Source organism: Sinohyriopsis cumingii, chromosome 1, assembly GCF_028554795.1.
Source record: "Sinohyriopsis cumingii isolate HCF-2022 chromosome 1, ASM2855479v2, whole genome shotgun sequence".
In the NCBI taxonomy this organism is placed as follows: domain Eukaryota; kingdom Metazoa; phylum Mollusca; class Bivalvia; order Unionida; family Unionidae; genus Sinohyriopsis; species Sinohyriopsis cumingii.
Window position 1 is genome coordinate 105,724,504 of NC_142961.1, and position 24,248 is coordinate 105,748,751.

At 36.8% G+C, this 24,248-nt stretch overlaps 2 protein-coding genes across 2 annotated transcripts; both read left to right on the forward strand.

The window, feature by feature from the left end:
* The first annotated feature begins 1,951 nt into the window (after positions 1-1,951).
* On the forward strand, positions 1,952-8,297 carry LOC149807502 (perlucin-like protein). Its single transcript, XM_089940120.1, has 5 exons — positions 1,952-2,102; positions 3,190-3,275; positions 4,468-4,567; positions 6,309-6,540; positions 8,169-8,297. Exons 1-5 carry the CDS (start codon positions 2,057-2,059, stop codon positions 8,197-8,199), a joined length of 495 nt encoding a protein of 164 aa, XP_089796246.1. The 5' UTR covers positions 1,952-2,056; the 3' UTR covers positions 8,200-8,297.
* Positions 8,298-15,202: 6,905 nt separating this feature from the next.
* Positions 15,203-22,661, forward strand: LOC149807503 (C-type lectin domain family 10 member A-like). Its single transcript, XM_089940245.1, has 5 exons — positions 15,203-15,325; positions 18,758-18,843; positions 19,278-19,377; positions 20,478-20,709; positions 22,532-22,661. Exons 1-5 carry the CDS (start codon positions 15,280-15,282, stop codon positions 22,560-22,562), a joined length of 495 nt encoding a protein of 164 aa, XP_089796371.1. The 5' UTR covers positions 15,203-15,279; the 3' UTR covers positions 22,563-22,661.
* Positions 22,662-24,248: the final 1,587 nt, after the last annotated feature.

Consider the following 24,248-nt stretch of genomic DNA (forward strand, 5'->3'; position numbering starts at 1 on the left):
AAGAATTAATGCTTAATGGGCTACAATGACATGCATGTCCCCCCTCTTTCTCTCTCTCTCAATTACACACACACACATACACACGCACGGACACATACATACATACAAAGATATATATATATATATATATATATATATATATATATATATATATATATATATATATCCATCCTTTATCAGTTTTCCATTTTATCCATAGTGTCGTTTTAGCATCATTTCCATGCAGATTAGGTGAATATAATTCAACATTATATGTCTAGTGACAGTCTGCAGGAATTACCGGCAGCTCATGACAAATACGAATCTGATGTCTGTTGGTGGACTGTGACCCTCACGGGGACGAAGATAAAGCAAAACTGGGTGTGCGTTTGAAAAAAAATCATGCCTCACTGCGGAAACTAAATTTAAATACCACAATGTCCCAAAATCTAATTAAATTAGTACATATCATCGCAAAGATGGAAGAATAATACCTAACAAGAACATTTCCATACGCGTGCACACTAAAAAGCATGCCAAGCGTCAATTGTCGTCTTTATTTCAGTGATTCTCTTACATTTTGTTGTTTGGACCACTTGATGGTCGCAACGGACCACTTAATGATTGCCGATGGTCTCAACGGACCACTTAATGACTGCTGAAGATTTTGGCAGACTACTTAATGATCTTTCATAATGTTGCTTTTACCGTTAGCTAATGTAATCCAGATGCATGGAACTCGCGGAGCATCAGTTGTCTGAATTACACAATTTGAGAATGCATGGTCTTGTTTAAGTAGTTACTACGTAATCTTTCTAGCAAGGTTACTACAGAAACAAAATCCAAAAAGTCCGAACAGCGCATTTTACACAATCAGATTAAGCAGACATAAATATAAGCATGCCTATCACATGTAGTTTGTCAAGTTGTTGTTGTTGTTGTGGAGTTTAACGCCATTTTTCAGCACACGATAGGCTATACATGGCGGCCAGTATTAATGGTGGGGGGAGAACCCGGGAAAACCCCAAAAACAACCACCGACCCACGAGAAGCTACTGGCAAGTTTTCTCACATACCCACATTAGCCGAATCCGAGACTCGAACCAACGCATACAGAGGTGAGATGGCAGTGATCCGTAACGGAGAGCGCTTTAGACCACTCAGCCACTCGGGTCCCCTAGTTTGCAAGATGAGTGGGTTTCTTTTGTTCATCATACTCTTGACTGTAAACTCATAGGTACAAATAAGGTATATTTGTAAAAAAAATTGTTCCGAATATCTGCACATCAATTAAATTGTGCCAGCAATATTTAATCTGCCTATAACCATGATCACACATTTTAAGGGACGGACGAACAGACAGGATCAAATCAAAATGCCTCTGCTGCCAAGCCTAGGGATATTTAAAATAAAAATGTGTGGTTAGGCGCTAATTTCGAACAACACTGAACGTAAGATCGAAATCTAAATCCGGAATGAGCAGTCTGAATTATTAAATTCTTCATCACGTGCTTCCCGTTTTCGATTATTTTTGAATGGCCACGAGGAGATTTTAACGTCAAACCCAACCATTCTCCAACCTTGTGTGGTTGAGAAGTTCGACTACACTGTCTCTAAACTCTGTGTGTATGTGTATTTGATTGATTACACTCTCATAACATACGTGTATGGCTTTGGCCAGAGTTATATATATATATAACACATATGTCTCTGCTTTGATACACGAACTTTTATTATGACAGAGACCAATCGTTATCTGTACATATTAAACGTCCAGCTTGATAGTAACTGTAACTTTCTTAAGAAAACACCGTTTGAGAATCACAGCTTTCTTCGGATTGAAGTATTCAGTTGTTCAGTGCTCAACGTTGCTTAAAAACAAAAAAAAAAAAGTCGCAGCTTTTATTACTACACTTTGAACTCGGTACAGAATAGAAACATATATTGAAAGAAAACTGTAGAGATATTAAATGTAGAAATACAGGTCCCAGTCTGGTTCGGTTCATAGCAAGTGCGCATGTGCTACTTCAGTTACGCAAATTCAGGATAAGTTGAAGTGCGTTGAGTTTTCGCCAAGATGGTAAACTATGTGTTGAATTTCGTTTTGATCATATCAATGACAGGTGAGACTTGGTTATATAAATTTTATTTGTTGCCGATTGAAATGAAATTGTTTTATTTATCGTTATAATATCAAAAATGGAGTACATATCTTTTACATATTACAACCAGCCCTTTAAAACAAAGATACATCGTATTTTATTAGCAAACCAGTTAAACGATATAACGTAATCAGGATGACGTAGATACAGCATGATCGTAGATAAGAATGTAAAGACCGGTGAAAAGATGGAACGCTTAAAGGTCAGTAAATGGACGTTTCTTTTTTAACCTAATTTGTTCTTATTTTCCATACATATAAACCCTCTTTTTTTGTGCCCAGTCAAAGCATCTTACGTTGCTTACTCCAGTGAGATGATTGAAAGCTTACAGGTCAAATATGGATGCTTCTGTTTAGACCTATCTTGTTTATATATTCCATACCTGAAAATCAATATTTTTTAATTCTTTTAAAATTATTTACAAATTACTGCATTGAATTGTGAGATCCCAGCAAACATTGACGCATGTATAACCTTCCGTGCAAAAATGTAGGTAAAAGTCGCATATCACTAGAACGGAGACCTCACTTAAGTTGTAGGACAATAGTTCACCGAGGTCGTGAAAAATTACCAGTACTGAGGTATATTTCTGTTGCACAGTGTATTATTATTAATTTTTAAAATTTAAAAATATACAATGGACGAAAAAAATATATTACAATCGACCACTTTAAATTTTTCCAAAACCCCTATATACATTCTGGCATATATGACGCACCAACAAATGACCTTCCACGATTTCTTTTTTGGAAAATCAGCTGGCTCACCATTTTAGTTCATCCATAACCCCTAGCTCACCAACATGGTTTTTGTTTTTTGTTTCAAAAGGCACTTATTTAGGGGTAAATAATACTTTTCAATTTTTTCTAAACCTGGCTCAGGTCCATAATTTGACTTTTGTCTCACATTCTTGATCAAGTAGGATTATATTCTGGTAACAGAATACATGGAACGAACATATCTGTAATATTCCTAGTGTGATGCAATGTTACATCCCTTTCAGCTCAGTAATTGTTTTAAAATCGATTCATCGTTTTAAATTTTTCAGTTTATGGATGTGAACCAAACTGGAAATTGTTTAATCACCATTGTTACGCACTGGTGGAGAGACCTGAACCTTGGCATGCCGCTATGGTAATCTCTGTGTCACTGTCTCTGTCTCTGTCTCAGTCTGTCTGTCTGTCTGTCTGTCTGTCTCTCTCTCCACTACATATGCCAATTCTCAAGATTTAACAGAGATATCAGCAAAAATACAAATAACCACAGGGTAATCTGAGGCAATTTTGTCTAACAATTTTGATCGTAAACTATGGCTTGTTTTACTCTTGCGATATTTTTCTATTCATCAAGCCATCATTGAAGTTACAGGCTCCAAAACGTACGAATTTCGCGAATTGTGCCTGCCGGAACAAAGTGACGCTCCTGTGGGTACCCTCCTGTTCAACGAGCTCGATTTTACTGAGATATATGGTATTTGCGACTCCAAGATACACACCTTCATTAATCTGAGAACAGTGGTAGATGCACAAATATGTTCCTACATACAATTAACTCCATTCATCTTTCGGAATTCTGTTCCATTGACGAATTATCTTAAGCCCACACAAATCGAATACACATTACACTCATTTTCAAAATATCTCGACTATGCGGCACACACGTTAACGCTGAAATATTGGTGCAAAGGGTAATAATTAAATAGCATCCATGCATCTGGTTCGTGGTTGTTGCCTTTTGAGCCAATTGTATTACGTTGCACAGGAACGTAACTTGTCCCGGCAAGCAAAATTCGCGTAATTCGTGCGTTTTTCGAAGTTAATTGCCTTGTCTCGTTTATTGTATGATAGAAAGGTCCTATTATCAGACAGGGTCATGGTGGTAATCTGAGGCAATTTTGTCACTCGGTATGATTTTTTTCCTTCAGATTTTTGCTTCTTTTCTTTTTAACATCAAGCTTGCGTCGAGTACTTGTCCAAATAACCTTTTCAGATGAAGCATTTCATCGTTAGACGAAATATATGCCAGTGTCTCATGGAATGTTAGATTCTGTGCTAAAGTTATGACTAATCTGTTGATGCATATTAGAAAAGATAGGACTGCTTTATAAAACAATGTATGAACTGAATACAGAACTATTTAGTTGGCTATCTTCTTAGCTGGATATATTAATAAATACAGACAGATAGATAGACTGACTGACTGACTGACGAACCGAAATCGGCGAGACCAATATACTTGTAAGAACATTATATTGGCAGTTTTCAGTACAAATTTGACTAGAATCACTAAATTCTGATAATTAACAAGGCATTATATTTTCTTCCAGGAATACTGTAAAGCATTTAGTGCGGCCCTCGTTACGATTGACGACCATGATGAATTTATATTTCTTCAAGCTACACTACGTGCACTCCATAGAGCAAATGGTAAATTATTTCCACTGATCGAGCTGAAAATGAAACTTTTGGAAGGACTTAGGAGAGGGTGCGTGGGCGTGGGGACGGGGTTCCCTTGGGTTTTTTCTTTCCAATTTTTCACAAGTGATTTCACCACCATTACTCCTCCACATATATGAAACCATAAAGTATTTCCCGACAGTGCGCATCGATATAACAGCCATATGTGACTATTCATTGTGCTATATAATAATTTTAGTCATTTACTAAGTGTTGTTGTTGTTGTTCTAGGGTTTAACGCCATTTTCAGCACAAGATAGGTTATACATGGCGGCCAGTATAATTGCTGGAGGAAGAACCCTGGAAAACCCAGGGAAGAACGACCGGTCTACGAGAAGCTACTGAAAGGCTTTCCTACGTACACACGGTAGCCGAGCCTTGGACTCGAACCCACGCAGAGAGAGGCGAGATGGCAGTGATCCGGAATGTTAAACGCTTTTGACCACTCGGCCACTCGGGGTCCCCATTTTCTAAATGAATTACAGTGACGAACTATCCAATTAGCATAGGTGTGTGTGTGTGTGTGTGTGTGTGTGTGTGATATAAAAATGTCGATACTGTTACCCATTTTTTATTCCCGCTTTAGTGAAAATGGTTGTTACATCTAAGAAATCATCGCATCTGTGCAAACTTTTATGTATGGTTCTTTCACGGGAATCTCAAGAGAAAATAGAGCATCAATTTACATGGGTGCATACACATAGGGGCCAGGGGGGAGTGTCCCTCATTTACCTCTAAACATGTTTTGGCCTGCATGACCACTACATGTACCCCCACCCACCCCCGCGAATAATTTTTCCTTGCTCTATTAGCTAACTTTGACATGTTATATACTTTAAGTTGAAAACTTTCTTGAAATCAGTGGTGTGGCAAGCAAAGGGCGTTGTGCGGTGGGGCAAGCCCATCATGGGCTCGAAAATCCAAGCAATAATGATTTTAATGCTAAGAGCCCTAAAATTAATTTTTGTGGGGAATGGGGGCAGAATGTTTTTGCCAAACCACCACATAAAACACAATACATGTGTCATTATTTAAAATTCTTTTATCCAGCATCACTGTCAACATTAAACAAGAATTCGCTTCTATTAAAATATTGTTTGAAACATTTACACAAATGTTTTGGGTTGTTGCGGATACTTTTGTTGTGGTTTGGTGTTTAACGGCACTTTGAACACTTAACTGGCCATATCAAACACTGAAGATTACTACTGCGTCGGTAAGAATTATCGAGTGCCATATTTAATATAGGACTGGCTATATCACGCAGTGAAGGTTTCAGATTTGAACGATAAGATAGTATTCAGGGCCATAAGTTTTAAAATAGTATTTTGAAGACCAAAGATCTTGAACAATTTGGACATAGGTAACACTCGTCTCGAATTTTCGGCAATAAAAACAGACCTATTTAATTTTGAAAAACCATATCGAGTGCTTTAAAGTATGGCCATCGACTGTGCCATGAGTCTTCGTTTTCGAGAACTTAATACGAATTAGATTCCTAAAAGATAGTCTCACCGGAAGGTCATTTCTTAACGGAATTTTCCAGTATAATTCGGCGTTAGTTTGCCGTACTAGCGACGTAAGCAAAGTTCCGTCACTCTTACACGTTTCCTGGTACATACATAAAAGTCTAACGAAAACGTTCGATGGATTGGCTCTCATATTTTATGCGATGAGCGGTCCATTTTTATAATTTACTGGACAATTTCAGATACAAGACAGCCAATCATAGAATACTGGACTGCAGGAAATGACATCATAAATGAAGGTCAATGGGTCTGGGCACCCAACAGTGAACCAATGGAATTTAAACCATGGGCACCTGGAGAACCAAATCGAGACATACATGATAGAGACGACTGTGCTGGATTATTCAACTTTGAAGACTTCCTCATGAACGATGACAACTGTGACATAAGTCGATTTTTCATATGTGAAAATGAGTAAGTTCACAGAGATCGAGCAATTTCTTCGAAAATTAATCGTGGGTGAAAGTACCACAGAGAATTGGACATGTGACAAATATGATAATCTCTTTTGTATTTATTCAACCATAGATTTGAGTAAATTCAGTAGAAATATTAATATAAATTCTTGAAACATAGAACGCATGGAAAATATTTACTTGATAAAAATTATGAGCAGAAACCCTAACATATAGTCCCGTTTTCAGTCCCTTGTATGGCAATGAAATTCAGTTTTCTCCCAAACGTTTGTGTCCAGACGATTATGGGCCTTTTCAGTTAATATTTGAAAAAGTATTATTGGTCATATGAATTAACAGCACATGGACAAGAGGTGATTGCGTCCACGTAAGGTTAACCTGTAATGTCATGAACCAGACTACAGTTACTATATTGAAAGCACATTGTTACTATTATTAGATAGGTTATCTCTATATTAACGGCTGTTCTTTCGTGTGAACCGGTTTGTGTCTTGGTGTTGTGAGTATACTAACATATTCTGATAGCGGTATCTTTGCCTAAAATATGTTCCTATCTACGCGCAAACACAACCTATCAGATTTTAGGACACGTTTAACAAATTTTTTTCTAATTGGTTTTCATTTTTCATACCTCGCTTTTCAAGGTAGAACCTCTCTCTCACAAACAAACAAAAAAAAAAAAAACCAAAGAGAAAAGAAAATACAATCAAAAGTACACCCCCCCACTAAACAATAAACATGTTTTGATAAAGTTGGTTCTTTGTTGTATGGCACATTTTCGGTTGGTAACTATTAATGTGATTGTGTGCAAGGAATGCACACTAATTCGCCATCTTGCCAAGTTATTATAATCAATTATAAGACCCATTTACACTTCCCGTCTAAATAGCAGCGTCGACCGACCAGAATCAAGTCGCGTGAATAGCAATGCATTGAAATAATGGATATTTATGCAGTCTGATCTTCGTCAGGACACAGTCGAATTGTGTTACATACATATATAAATGGTGGCAACAAAGATCAAACATAGTTTGAAATTTAAACATTGAAATAACCAAATGCCCGGTTTCAAAGTGATAATTCATCCAAAATATTAAACTGTTATATTTGTCCTAGACCTTTCGCACGTTCCTAATTATACTGGCAGTCAGGGTACAACAAAACCTGTTTATTAGCTTGAGGAGACGGAAATGACGTCATATCCGTGTAGTTCGGTATTCGTATTAAAACAGAAGTTTTCAACGCTGTCTGAATGAGCAGTTGACTTAATTCAAACTTAAAAGTTTGTAAAGTCTGTTTTGTTCTCTTTCTGCACTTTAGTTGACAGTTACCTGAGTCACAGTTATAAAGGACCTTTTAAGTTCCGATGACAATGACAATGACACATTATTACACTCAGGTTACAATACGTAACATACGAGGTAAATATTAATATCTCACATTGCACGTGTGTACATCAGCCATGGACGATATATTTTTTTTCACAGTAAACGCAATTTAATTCAGATTGACAGCATTATGACACTATGGGTTAGATTATTTTCGAAATCTATTCAAATTGCTGAAACTATTTATTTTGTTCCCGTCAAAACAGGAAAAGGTACCATTTAATGTTCTTTCTTTCAGAGAAAAACCCAGTGGAGAAGTAGTTGGCTGAAAAGGATTCAGCATGCGTCTACGTTGAAAAGAAACATGATGTTACAGCTGTATTTCACGGATTATTGTCTTACCTTGAATAAATGCTATACATTGTAACGCATTGCGACTTTTGGTTTTGTATGACAAGATGTTTTAATACAAAAATACAGACTTCATTCCAATGTGGTGGGCATTTGTTTCCCCAACACTGGTGTGAGATTTGTTAAATACAGTTGAAAGAAGAGTTGCATTAATTGATTTTGAAATAGCAACACAAGCAAACTGCATGTAATATATTGTTATATTTATCAGGCGAAAGAAAGATTACGTTTTGGATGGTGTGCGAAGTTTAGAAGAGGAATGCGCTTCTGAACAAATAAAACATGTTATAAAGATCTAGTTCTAAATTGTATTTGGCCTGCAGAAAAGCAACATTCTTATGGTTTTCAGTAAAGATATAGTCCATGATATTTTACAACATTTGTTAATTTGATTATTACAACACAAGCAAAATATCCTAACTGCAAAATTCAACTGTTTGGAATTGATCTCTTTTACAAACTGAACGCAAACACTTAATCAAAGTCTAGTAATTTGTCTTAAATGAAATAGCTTCATGTATTATTTCTTTCACTGTTAGACTACACTCAGTAAGAACACTTGTAGCCTCAAGTATTGTACTTGTACACTGTATGCTGTTCACCTAATCATTAATGGGGGGGGGGGGGGGAGGGTCAGGACGACCAGAACCTTCAGATGCATTCTCAGTAACAAATGGCGTCAATCAAGGATGCGTTCTGGCGCCCTCACTCTTCAGCATGATGTTCTCTGTCAGATGCGTTCCAAAACAGTGATGAAAGCATCCATAACAGATACCGCACTGACAAGTTGTTCAACTCCAGGCGACTGCAGGTAGTCACGAAGGTGAAGGAAAACCCATCATGACATCTTATTTGCTGCCGACTGCGCCCTCAATACCAGCTCAGAAGAAGACATGCAGACCAACATGGGCATGTTCGTTGAGCCATACAACAACGGTACCTTCAGGATCATCACCAGAAAGACTGAATTCATGTACGAATTTGCCCAAAGGGAAGCCATAGTGTGAGTCAAGCATCTCAGGGAAGGGTCAGAATTTTCAAACTGTCAACTGTTTCATTTATCTGGGAAGAAGCCTCAAAGGAGCAGTGAAAACTGACATTGAGGTAAAAAGTAGAATTGCCAAAGCCAGTGAGAATGTGTGGGGACAGCAAAGGAATCAATCGTACTCCAAGCTGAATTATACCGTGCTGCAGCGCTCATCACTCTTCTGTATTCCAATGAAACATGGAGTGTCTACAGCAGACATTCCCGACAATTCAATCAATTCCACATGACTTGTTTCCAAAAGATTATACGCATAAGGTGGCAAGATAAAATTCATGATACTGAGATTCTCGCTAGAGCCAGCATCCCATCTCTCTTCACGTTGCTCCAGAGGGCTTAAGTTAGATGGTCAGGACACATTGTTCTCATGTCAGAAGAACGGATTCCAAAGCATCTGCTTCATGGCGAACTCTTTGAGGGAAAGAGTGGTGTTGGAGGACAAAAGAACCGCTGCAATAACGCACTGAAAGAGTTCTTGAAAATCCTGCATATCAGCAATGCATTATTGGAGACCCTTGCCACTCGTAAGGCCAGAGTTTTCAACACGTCTACTCCAATGAGACCCCTTGTATCCACATTTAATAGAGACTTCTGTGCCCGGATTGGCCTTACTAGCCATCTCCGTACACACTACCTCACATCAGACAACTGAAGCTGTTTTCATTATCGACAGCGATGGACGAGCAGTAACATTGAATGAGGTATGCAAGAAAACTAATTGGGATCCCATCTTTTACCACACCAATACCATAAATAGTTCAGTAAAAGGAGAGGGATGAAAACATGCATCAGCATTGTCCTCTGTTGTATTTGCCGCCATTTGGCATCATCCTGTGCTTTCCATGGAACAGAAGGAAACATCTCGTGAGCAAAGAAAGTGCACTATACTCACATAATGCGTGTGTGTGATTGTGATTTGGATTTTTTTGTAACCTAGCTTTAAACATTTTTAGTCATATCGTTACAATGCCTGCAGTGTGGCAGTTTATTGTGATGTCTAGCACTGCGGCATCATGCCGCAAACATGTAGCACGATGTCCCGACCAGTCCTAACAATAACCTCTTAATTCTGAGCGCCTAGCCAGGCATCGGAGGCGGACGCTCTAACCACATAGGCCACTGGAGCGTTCCTACGGAATGCAAGCGTTTATAAAATCATTTATGCTTTTATAATTACAGTTGCTATTGGGAAGATTTCTGTAATGTTTGACTCCGTGGATCGATACATTGATGCTTGACGTTCCGAGCACATTGGATATAGTATCAGTCTTTAACAAATATTTCTTTTTACTTAAAAGACGTGTGTCCATCTATGTTTATTATTATAGAGATTACATTTGTTAAACGATTCATGTTATCAATATTTAACGCAAATATAAACCAGTCAAATTTAAGCTGAGAATGTTAGGGAGCTTATTGGTTAGCGCCCCAGACTAAAATCTTGAAATACGATCAGTCTGAATTGGTTACCATGGCGTGTCATTTGGAAAGGGACATGGCGCCAATTACCTCGGCACAATATAATCTTCATGTATTAATGGGTCGTACGACCCCGAACACTCAAGCCAGTTAAAGGAAAGTAGTTCAACCCTTTATCACTCGCTCCCTAAACGGATTATGATTTTTGTCCTTACAAGTATTCTCAGCTTTCCGTAAATTTTTATACCTATACCAGTTTCAATACAGTTTATTTGCCTGATTTTTATATGGGCAAATCATTACTCGCAGTAAGTAATCTAGCCTTCATATAAGCAAACTGCGGAAGATAAAAGTCGTTCTAATCTAAAAATATGTTTGATTCAAAGCTGTGTGTGCAAAGCATCAGCGTTAAAGTCTAGGTCTGCAAAAATTGATAGGAACATATAAAAGTCAACCATTTATCCACGCCAAACGTTATCAAAGTTAATTCTTAGGCAGGTCACCTTGCAAAAAAAATGGTCACTTCAATAGAGTTCCTGATAAGATAATTTAGATTTAGCAAACGTTATGTTTAAATGAATCGGCCAGTTCATTGTAAGTCACTGCATCAAGGCTACCACAAACAGGCGATTTTATTGATCGCAGTTAAAAAGCACGTGACATTTCTGCAGAGTAATTTGCTGCTTGAATTGTAGGGTTTAACGCCATTTGCAGCACAAAATAGTCTATACATGGCGCCCAGTATAACTGGTGGAGGAAGAACCATGAAAAACCCCGGCAAGAATCACCAGCCTACGAGAAGCTACTGGCAAGCTTTCTCACGTACCCAAGTTACCCGAGCCTGAGACTCGAACCCACGCAGAGGTGAGATGACATTGATCCAGAACGGTGAGCGCTTTAGACCAATCGGCTACTCGGGTTTGTATGTGTGTGTCATGTTTACACGAAACCATTTGCTATCGAAGCGTTTTGATTGTGGTGAATAACGACAACTATAGACTGATTGTGTCTCTTCGGTAGCTAAGTATTTTAAAGGATTTTCCACATTATGCCTAATAGGATTTTTTGATTTACACTGAGAAAATAGGGGACGATTCAATTCTGTTAAAAGGTTGGTAGGTGGAGGGGTTGGCAGAGCCAGAAGGCCACCCCTCCGAATAAAAATAAGCGCGAAAACAGCCAGACCGTATCCTAGAGTAAGTTTGGTTCTCAACTGGATGGGTAAAACCATGCCCTGGAAACGCTTAAAAGGCAGGAACGTCCCATATGTTTTCGATCCTGAGCCACAATTCTGTCCCACAGACTCTTTGGGTATTCGTGTATGTCCTTCCTAACCAATAAATCTGGATCTAATCCAGGCAAAGACACAAGCCAGTTTACTTCAACCAATAACACTGTTCTTAAAATCCAACTGAAAAAATCCAGGTTCTTTTGATGTAGTTGAAATAGTCGTACATGGCAGACTGACATACACAGCTTTATTTCAGACTCTTTCAGAGTACTGTGGTTGGTTAGAAGACACTATGGTGGACTGTGGAAAATAATGGCGACTTACTAATGTATCCGAAAACTTTTTTTTAAGCACTTTCTTTAGTGGCAATTAACGACCCCCCCCCCCCCCCGATAGTTAATGTAGGTACAAAAACAATTGTCCACGTACTCTTACATGTCTATGCAAAGGGTTCATGTAGTTCTGGTAGCTCCATGGAACCCTTGAGTAGCCGATATGTCAGTCGTTATCAATAAGCTAATTTATTTTTAGTCAGGCTGCGACCTTGAATTTAACATCAAACCACCGGATTTTAGCCTGCGTTTCGGATTTAACGTACTGAGAGATCAGACGTACGTTTAATTTAATATTAAGACAAAATTGACCTAACATTTAGCAATAAAGTATTTTGAAACGTTTGCATCAGATGTTTTAGTTAGAATTTTTCTCGAGTTCTTTTCTCACACTGGAATTATCTGTCCTAAAAATATGTTTTACGTATTAATCAAAATATAGATCACAGATATAACAAAAAATACTTGTAACGATATACAGTCACAGTATTAATTGCACGATTAAATATGTTCGTTTCAAAGAAATAAGTTCTTCCTACACAGTGTAATCGTAAATTATATTTAGCTATTTCCTCATCTTGTTGTGGGTGATTTGATGCTTTTTATATTAATGTTATATTTTGTTGGTACGTATATTCAGATCATCATGGAACCTAGATTTCAGATGAAACTCCCTTTGTGAAAAGCTGGTATTTTGTAACAAATGGATACAAATTGTATTGCGTGAAGTCACAATCAAATTTGCAAGATTGCACACTATATTACACTTTGGGTTGTACTGTATTAACTTTCCATGAATATTCGTTCATTTATCATTAATTCTTTCTACGTCTGTTTATTCTTTCAGTAGCTGTTAGCTCTTGATAATGGCGTATGCCAAAGTCAGCGGCTACCAGCTGTCTAATGAAAGAAAACAAAGACGTCGGAAGAATTAATGCTATATTGGATGCAGTGGCATGCATACTCTCTCTCTCTCTCTCTCTCTCTCTCTCTCTCTCTCTCTATATATATATATATATATATATTGTTGTTGTTCTAGGGTTTAACGCCATTTTTCAGCACAAGATAGGCTATAAATGGCGGCCAGTATAACTGGTGGAGGAAGAACTCTGGAAAACCCAGAGAAGAACCACCGACCATGAGAAGCTACTGACAGGCTTTCCCACGTACCCACGCTAGCCGATCCTTGGACTCGAACCCACGCAGACAGAGGTGAGATGGCAGTGATCCGGAACGGTGAGCGCTTTAGACCACTCGGTCACTCGGGGCCCCCTATATATATATATATATATATATATATATATATATATATATATATATATATATATGTGTGTGTGTGTGTGTGTGTGTGTGTGTGTGTGTGTGTGTGTGGATGCCACTGCATCCAATTAAATATTTTATCCAGTTTTCCTTTTTATCCATAGTGACGTTGTAGCACATTTCCATGCAAATTGGTTGAATATAATTAACATTATATGTGTAGTGACAGTCTACAAGGAAGTTCCAGCAGCTTATGATAAATACCAGTATTGGTGTCAGTTGGTGGACTGGGACCCTCATAGGGACAAAATGAAAAGCAAAATTGGATATGTGTTTATAAAACACGCATACCCTACTGCAGAAACTAAAGAAAAACTCAAGAAAGTCCAAAAATCTGATGAAATTAGTACAAATCATTAAATGAAGGGAAAATAATATCTAACCGGAATATTTCCATACACATGCACATTTAAAAGCATTCCGAGCGTCATTCATCTTGGTCAGTGGTTACCAAACGTTTTGTTTTGCGGACCACGTGAACAATGACGTGGTTCTCGGCTGACCACCTAATGATTGATATGTGTCTCGGCGGACCATTTATTGTTCATTTCTAATGTCGATAGTACAGTTAACTAACCAACGTAAACCTTTCCACAAACCACCTGAATGGAGCTCGCGGACCACTAGTGGTCCGCGTACCAGTTAGAGAACCTCAGGTCAGGGTTAAGTATTTATTGCATAATGGTTTAGACATGTTTAATACAAAACCAAGATCCAAATGTCAGGAATGCATAGCACGAGAATCTAATCAGATCATGCAGAGATAAATATACAAATGCCTATCACCTATCACATGTTGTTTGTCAGTGGTAGTGGATTTTGTTTGTATATCATCCATGTGTACAGCAAAACTACAAGTAAAAATTAAAGTACTTTAAAATTCGAATTGTTCGGAGTATTTACATATTAATTAAGTTAAGCCAAGCTCAAGCATTTTTTACAATCATGATAATAAGTTTTATGGGACGGAGGAATGGACAGGACCAAATCAAAATGCATCTGCTTTCAGAAATTTGGACATTTAAAAAAAAGCCGAATATGAATAAGCGCTAATTTCGAGCATGGTTGAAATTAAGGTCGAATCTATAAAAAAGACAAAAAGAGAAGTCTGATTAGCTAACCTCTGCATCACGCGATACCTGTCACTGCTAAGCTTTTAATGGCCAAACGAAGATGTCAACGCCCTCCCCGACCATCCTCCAACCTTGAAAAACCAGACGGTACATGCCCTAATCCCCCCTCTCTCTCTCTCTCAGCATATATATTTGATCAACTGCACTCGAATGAATGGCATGTATCATCTTTGGTACATGAACTTTCGGACTGACAGATAAGGGTCAATCCTTACTTATATCTCTTATCCTAAGTTTCGAGAAAAAAAATACGATTTGAGCATCGCAGCTTTTATTGGATTGAAATATACAAAGTACAGTGTACAACGTCACTTAAAAACAATAAAAGTCACAGCTTTTATTACTACGCTTTTAAACATTTTACATACCGGTTACTTAAACAAATCGTAATAAAACAATAAAGATATTAAATGTAGAAATGCAAGCACCAGTCTAGTTTTGGTTCGTTGTAAGTGCGCATGTGCTGCCTTGGATTCGGAAAATCAAGATAGAAGTTAGAGCGTGGATATTTTGCCAAGATGGTAAACATAGTGTTCAATTTTTTTGTGATCACAGCAGTAACAGGTGAGCTAAATTGAAATGGTTGAAATGAAATTATTATCTTTATCAATTTTATATGAAAAGGAACTAAATTTCGTCTGCATGTCACAGGAAGTTCGTTGAAGCTAAGATATATCGCATTTGAGTAGTAAACGAGTTAAACTATATGAGGTAACCAGGGCACAGTAGATACGGCATGGACGTAGAAAAGAATATACATACAGGTGAAATGATTGAAAGCTTTAAGGTCAAATATGGGTGTTTCTATTGAAACATATTTTGTTTATATCTTACATACATGAAAATACCATTTTCTTTGTTCTTCTAAAATGATATTGCATTGTTTAAGAATTACTGCATTTAAAAGTGAGACATTCAAAACCATTGACGCATTTGTTTCTTGACCAACGAATGTATGGGGACGTGGCCTATCACTAGAAGGGATACCTCGCTTACGTAGGAGTACAATGCTTCACCATGCTCAAATTTGTTTACCAGTACTGCGGTATTTTTTCCGTGGAACAGTGTATGATTGATACCTTTTTTTTTATACAATTTTTGAAAACCTAGACTACTAAGATCTTAACATTTTCCGTTCTAAATTGTTCCAAAAATCACATCAAGGCATATCACACGCATGAATATTTGATCCTACACCATTTCTATTTTTGGTAAATATGCTGGCTCACTATCCCTGCTCATCCACCATGTTCTTTGTTGTTTTTTATTTTTAAAAAGGCACTACTTTTACATTTTTGACTCGCACACAATGTTAAAGTTGTTCAACTGGCTCACTGCCATTCTTTGGGGAAAGCACGCTCACGTCCCACCATATGATTGCTTCATATGGAATTACATCACAATTAATACTTCCAGTTCAGTACCCACGAATGTAGTTCTAGTCTATTTTTAGAACATTTTTTCCTCTCTCATTTTGATGGTGATAGAAGAGTTTTATTTATGCAGTTTTGGTAGGGATTTAAAGGTAACTGTTTATTCTTGATAATATGAGCTCAGGGTGTTGTTGTCTGTATGTATTTTGGCGACAGTGCACAGTGAGTAATAAGGCCTTGGTGATGATCCGGAAGTGAAATACGTGTTCTGGTTACATGCTGTTATGTTGAGAGTCAATGATCTAAAAAAAGAGCAGGTCAACCTTTGACAAGAACTTCACCGTGAAGTCATCTTTGAAGGTATTTTAGATTAACATATGATTTGCATTGATTGTCACACAGTGGAAAGGTCAGTACTGAGAAACAAATGTAGAGAACATATAGTAAAATTAATTGTGTACTATGTCCATATAAATGTGTCAAAAGACAGCTGACTAGCACATAAACCAGCGCCATTTTTTTGTTGTCAACTATTTAAATGACAGATTATTCGAAATGTGGAGAATCTAACACGATCTTGACGCTGTACAAAATCTAGAAGGTCATCGAAAAGAAGGCTCCATAACCATTTATACATCTAATGTAATGTGCAGAAATGCATCATGACATAGCAAATAGAATTTAGAGTCATCACCATTCTATAAGGTTTGTAGTTTTGATAGCGAGTTTATACATATGATGTTTAGAACTTGTAAACAATGATAATAATACTAAAGGGTTTTGAGACAACATTTACATATGTTGTGAAGTCATATGTTGGTGAGATTTTTAAACAAAATATAAAAGAAGTAAATATATGGTGGGATGTGAGTGCTGTTTCCATATATATATAGCTGATCTGAGGTTGGATGGTGAGCCAGAGTTTTTCAAAGCTAAAAATAGAGGAGGATTCTAAGTTTGTGACTCAGAATTTATATATGTTTTATTAAAAGGTAAAGTAGTGGATGGTCTCATCTTACTGGTCTAGTTTCTTTTAGTATTATTTATAAATGTATTATTTAATGCTACAGTACTAATACGTTTCCACGAACTAGGTAGACCACAGTACAGGTAGTTTTCCACGAAATAGGATGAACATTTTACACTCATTGTTTGGTAATGCAAACAAATAGGTCTTTGGGATAATTCTCTCTATGGCAACACACACGTAATTCTTTAGGATATTTCCCCACTGGGCAGTACGAACACTGTTCCCTTTGTGATATTTCAGGTTAGAAACTATTATATGTATATATTCAATTTCTTGCCATTTTTCCATTGAAACTGTATGAAAAAAACGCCTCCCCCCAAAACAATTGCCGTTTTAATTTGTTTTGGACCACAAGTTGGGATGGTATACTGCAAAATGGCACGTTTACCTGACATGATCATTTAATAAGTAAACAATGACAGTAATGGATAGTCGATTTATTCTGGAAGGACTCGGACGTCACTCATGACTGCAAACAGAAACTAAATCAAAGAGGCTATTTCATGCTGTGACACTTTATTGATCCAAGCGGAAATATTCTGGAATTTGATGAGAGCAAACTTTACCGGAGAAATAATTTACAAAACTGCACAAATGAATGCATGACAGGTTCTATTTAAAAAATTTCACCACATTTAACGTTAAAATATTTTATTAAATGTTAAAATGAACAGAAAATGAAAACATTTGCCATTAAAAATCATAAAGCTAATGCATTGATCAAAGCTCAACCAAATAAGAATATTATAGACTTATACGCGAGTTTTTAAAAGAAAAAGAAAGGTTACTTAAATAAAACCCTATTACCATGTCCGTTCCAAAGTAAGATCATTTGGCAGGCATAAAATATGACACCAGGTGTTCACAAAATGACAAATAATTCAATAATGGTTCGCTAACTTTTAAAGTCTAATATTAGACGGCGTCAAATCTCTCTCTTTCTCTCTCTCCATACATATTTTGAATATCACGTAAAATTCTGGGTTCTAAACGTAGCACTATTGGTGTTGTATGATCTAAGTATCAATTACACATACAATTACACATACAATTACACATACAATTACACTATTTCCACACATGCAGTTGTCAGTGGTATATATTTGGCGTTATCTATTTACTTTCCAAAACATGAAAGAATAAGTATTATAGATGAGGGGATCCTGCGGAAACATACGAGATGAATAATTGAAAGTAGAAACTGATGGAAATATAATTTATTTTACAATTACCGTACATGTCTCCATCTCATAAAATGTGAATGTTGTTATTTTGTTTGTTTGACGTTAGCTGCAATTAGGAAAATTTAAAATGTGAAATGTGATTTTTACAGATCTTAAATCAAGAATTAGACCAAATAACGCATAAAATGTAAAAAGTCCATAGTTCGATTTTTTTGTTGTTGTTGCAATCCTGTTAAAGTGGGATAGTATTCTGGTGAGCGAATATACAAGGAAACGTGTCACCCGGACATCTAGCACCAGGGTCAAGTTGTGTGACAGATAGGACTTAATTATTCTGTGTGTAATAATAACTTACAGCCCTTTCAGGACAGTCATTTGTTTAATCGATTCATCATTCCAAATTTTCCAGCCAATGCGTGTGAACAAAACTGGAAATCGTTTGAAAACCATTGCTATGTAATGGTTGAAAGACTGGAATCTTGGCATGCCGCTATGGTACATCCATATCTCTCTCTCTCTCTCTCTCTCTCTCTCTCTCATATTTCTCCAGATTTTACAGATTTTAGACACAAATTCAAACAACCACTGTTAAAGTTAATTAATTTTTCAGATGAATCAATTCATCGTAAAATAAAATATATACCTGTCTCATTGAATGTTAGATTATGTGCTTAAGTTATGACAAATCTGTTGCTGCATGGTAGAAACAATATAATTACTTTAAACAATAGAGCATGTATATACAGGGATATTCAAAATTACTGTCTTGTTAGCTCGAGCAATACATAAATAGACTGGATGAAAAACTGGCAACGGCGACATCATTAAACAGAGGGAAAGCAAAATGCGTATTCTTGTAAGAATATTAGATTGTCATTTTGTAAAATATATCTGAAACGTATCACTGAATTTGGATTTGTTTCTTCCAGGAATACTGTAAAGCATTTAGTGCGGCCCTCGTTACGATTGATGACCCTGAGGAATTTAGATTTCTACAGGATACATTACGTGCACAATATAGAACAAACGGTAAATTATTTCCACTCAGCTGAAAATGAATATTTTGCAAGCATCAAGTTTCGTTTACTAACTGAAATTACAGTAAGAAATACTCTAGTCATTTTGCCTAAAGTGTGTGTGTGTGTGTGTGTGTGTGTGTGATTTAAAATGTCAAAGCTGTGACCCACGGGTTAGATCCCCGATGAAGAGAAATGCTTCCAGAGCAAATTGTTGTCACATCATCGCTTTTTTGCCAACTTTTATATATGGCTATGTCACGGGAACCTCAGCTAACAATAGAGCAGCTCCATTTGCTGGTTTTGGCCTTAAGGAATATAGTTTCACATTTCCGCGAAATCAGTGGCCTAGCAACCACAAAAGCAAACGGGATGGCGGCAGGTCCGGGGGACGGGGTGGGGGCGCCAACAATTCCAATAAAACAGCCTTTTGTAAAGGGAAGGGTCCTCAGAATTAATTTTTGGGGGGAGGGGGACATAATTATTTTGCTATTTCACTGTATGAATACTTTCGCCATTAATTAAAATTATACTATCTACTGTCACAGTCAACATTAAACATTAATTTAGTTTAAAGAAATGTATGAAATGTATTGGGCTGTTTGCTGTCACGTTTGTTGTTGTTTGGTGTTTAACTGCCATTTGTACACATTACTGGCTACGCCACAAAGTGAAGGTTTCAGATTTGTTCCGTAAGATTCTATCAAGGGCCAATTGACACTAGAGGTGTTGAAACATTTGGACATAAGGAGATACTTTTTTCGAATTGGCACGAAACGCAAAAGATATCCATTTTAAGTTTTAGGAATATATTGGGTACCTTAAAGTATGACTCATCGGATGTACCATAGCTCTTCTTTTAGAAGTTTAAATGTATAAGATTACTAAACGATATATCACCTAATTACCATTTCCTAAACGTAGATTGACATTATTTACATTAATTCCGCGTTTGTTTGCCGTGTTAGAGGTTTTAGTACTGTTCAGTCGGTGTTACAGAAGGCCTGGTACATAAACACACGCCAAACGAAAACGTTTGATGGATTTGTTGATATATTTTATGCGACGGTCGGTCGTAATTATTTTATTAACTTTTCTGATGGACAAATTCAGATACAAGTCAGCCGATCATAGAATATTGGACAGCCGGAAATGACATCATAGTTGAAGGTCATTGGGTCTGGGCACCTAGCAGTGAAGAAATGGAATTCAAGCTATGGGCACCTGGAGAACCAAATCAAAGTCTAAATGGTATCGATGATTGTGCTGGGTTGTTTAACTGGCAAGATTTCCGCATGAACGACGACAACTGTGATGAACCTCGATATTTCATATGTGAAAATGAGTAAGTCCAAAGAGATCCAGCAATTGATTCGAAAATGAATCGTGTGTAAAGCACCTGAGAGAATAAAACATGTGACAAAGTTACTTAAGTATTTATTCGGTCTTAGATTGGAGTGACCGTTCCGGTGGCCTAATTGGTTAGAGCGTCCGCCTTGGATGTGGGTTCGAACCCTTGCCGAGTCCTACCAAAGACTTATTAAAACGGCACTAGCAGCCGCATAGCTTGATGCTCAGCATTAAAAGGTTGGTGTTAGGACTAGTCGACCTGGTTTCAGGATAATGTGACTGGGTGGGACATGATGTTAAATGTCTGAGTCATGACGCCTCAGTAACATTATAAACTGCCACATAGCAGTTTTGGTAGAGAGATGACATATTTAGACATAATTAGACAGCGTGAACAAATCTTTAATTACAAAAAACAAAAGAAACTGAAACCTCAACATATGTTCCGTTTCTCTTCCTTTGAGTAACAATTAAATTCAGTTTTCTCTAGTTTTTTGTGTCCAGACGATTATGAGCCTATTCAGTTTAAAAAATAAATAAATATAAGCTATTATTGACTTATTTCCATTAGTGTGTAAGATGTTATTAAAGTATTTGTCCTGTATATCAATCGTTGACAAGGAAGTATTGTGGAGGAAGTGTTACGTACTCATTTTATTTTACAGCACATAGACTAGAAGTGACTGTTGCTATTCAAGGTTAACCTGCAATGGCGTGAATGGGACTGTAGTACTAGTTCCAGCCATTGCACCAGTTACTCTACTGAAAGCAAATTGTTACTTTTATTAAACGGGGTTATCTTTGATCTTGGCTCTACTGTTCGTGTGTCTTGGCCTTCTAAATAAACATTTTTGTTTCTGATAGCGGTATCAAAACCTTAAATATGTTCCTGTTTACGCGCGAAACAACTTTTGTTAAATCAGGTTTTAGGACACGGTTTCCAGATATCTTTCTGATTGCATTTTATGCCTGCTGTATAACAGAGACGCCCCGCCCCCATTCGAGAATCTTCCAAAAATTAAACAAAATTAAACAAAACAAAAATAGCCCAAAATTACACAAAACACTCAAGAATACAAAAGACAAAACGAAAGAAAACAAAACAACAAACATGTATAATGAAATGTGTGCTTTAGTGTATGACCAAAATTTATGTTGGCTATTATAAACGTGCATGTGTCCAGAAATGATCCCAAATTCATCTTGCCACGTCATTATCCCGTTTAAACTTTGGTCTCAATAGCGACGTATATTGTCCACAACCAAGTAACTTGAACAGCAAAGCATTCATAACATCGAAATATTTTTGTGTTCAGATTATCGCCACGACACAGTGGAGCTATGTTACGTAAATATCTAAATGGTTACAGCAGAGAGCAATCTTAGCTTGAAATTTAAAAATTGAAATATCGACATGTCCAATTTCAAAATGATAGTTCAACTAAAGTTTTAAACTGTTACATTTGTTCTATTCTTTTCAAACGATCCTAATTATAATGGCAGTCAGGTTGCAACACACAGAGTTTACAAACGTTTAAATTTTGAAGTGACTCATCTGACCATGCTGATGGCGCTGAAAACGTCTATTGTAATCCGATGACCAAAAACACACCTATGTCACTTATTTTTCGTTTCCGGAAGATGATACTGATTTTGTCTTTCTGTACTACATATTTCACTTTATTTCACAGTTACCAAAATCACATTTATAAATTACCTTTTTATGTTCCATTGGGAGAAATCTGTTCAAATTGTTCAACCTTTATGTTGTTCCCCTCAAAACAGGAAGCTTTACCGTCTACTGTTTCTTCTTTCAGAAATAGACCTAATGGTCCAGTAGTTGGCTGAAAAGGATTCAGAACATGGCTATATTGAAAAGAAACATACTGTATACAACGCATATTTCGTGGATGTTTTCTTGTCTTGAATAAATGCTGTATGCTGTAACACTTCGCAATTTATATTGTGTTTTAATACCGAAATACGCGCATCAATCCAATTTGATCGAGATTTGCTTCCCCTGACATGGGTGTGAGAGTTTTGTAAAATAAAATGTAAAGGAACGTTTCTCTATATTCTTTTTGAAATAACAACACAAGCGAATTAAATGCAATCTAATTTTACGTTTATTATGCATAAGGAAGATTAATCTTGGCAGTGTGCGAACGTTAGAAGAAGCATGTAATTCAGAATGATTAACACAAGTTCTAAAGATCGTTATATAACTAGTGTTTGGGTTCTGAATTGTGTTTGGCCTGCAGAAAAGCCATGGTCTTATGGTTCCAAGTGAACATATATTTCATGTCATTTTATAACATTTGTTATAATGTTATTACAAAACATGAACAAAATATATAAACTGCAGAAATTTAATGTTGGCAATTGATCTCCTTTACAAAATGGAATTCAACCGCTTACTCATTCTGTCTAGTAGAGTTATCTGCCTTAAATGAAGGCGCTTCATGTATTCAATCTTTCACTGTGAGACTGCACTTTATGAGAACTCTAGCAGCCTCAGGTATTAAACATATACATTGCTTGCTGTTCACCTGAATATTAACATTAGGAATGAAGTATACAAGAAAAGTAATTGACACCTCATCAAACACTAATACTGCTCAAACATTTCAATAAGAAGGGAGAATGGAAACCTGCATGATCATTGACTGATGGTGTATTAGCCTCCATTTGGTAACGTCATGTACTTCTCATGTGACAGAAGGAAGGTTCTCGTGAGCGAAGAAATTGCACCTTACCCACGGAATTCAAGTTTTCACAGAATCATTTCTTATTATATAATTACAGTTGTTTGGAAGATTTGACTTCCTGGATCCATAAATTGACGCCTGAAAATTCAGTCTAGTAGGTTATCACCATCACTCTCTGACATAGACTTTTTATTATCTGAAAAGACGTGAATCTATCATTGCTTATTACTATGTTATTACTATAGCGATTCAGTTTTTTGTTAGAAGTTTCATTTGTCAGTCTTTAACGCAAGTAAAATACACTCCAATCTAAGTAGAGAAACGAATGAGCTCACTGGATAAAGTCTCGGACTCGAATCGTGCCTTCTGATCAGCTTGAATCGGCTACAAGCGTACATCCTTGGGAAAGGACTTAACTCTAATTATCTTGGCACAATATAACCACTAGTTACTGTGTCGGAAGACACCTAACCCTCATGGTCAGTGTTATCAACACTTTTTCACTCTCCCCCAAAATGTTTTTCGGGTTTTTTCTTTCATTTAATTTTAGGTTTCCTCATTTTTTTTTTACCTTAACCAGTTCTATGAAGTTTATGTGTCTGTATTTTATTAGATAATCACGATTCGATTTTAGTTAATCTTACCTCTATATAATCAAAATGTGAAAGATAAACGTTAGTCCAACCTAAGAACATGATGCAAAAATATACAAGTACGTGTTCTAAGAGTAGCTATTGAGCTATTCCAAAAGTGTCATAGTTTGACCCAAGCAGACCACCTTGCCAAAGAGTAGTCTTCAATAGATTTCCCTTTAACAAATATTTTA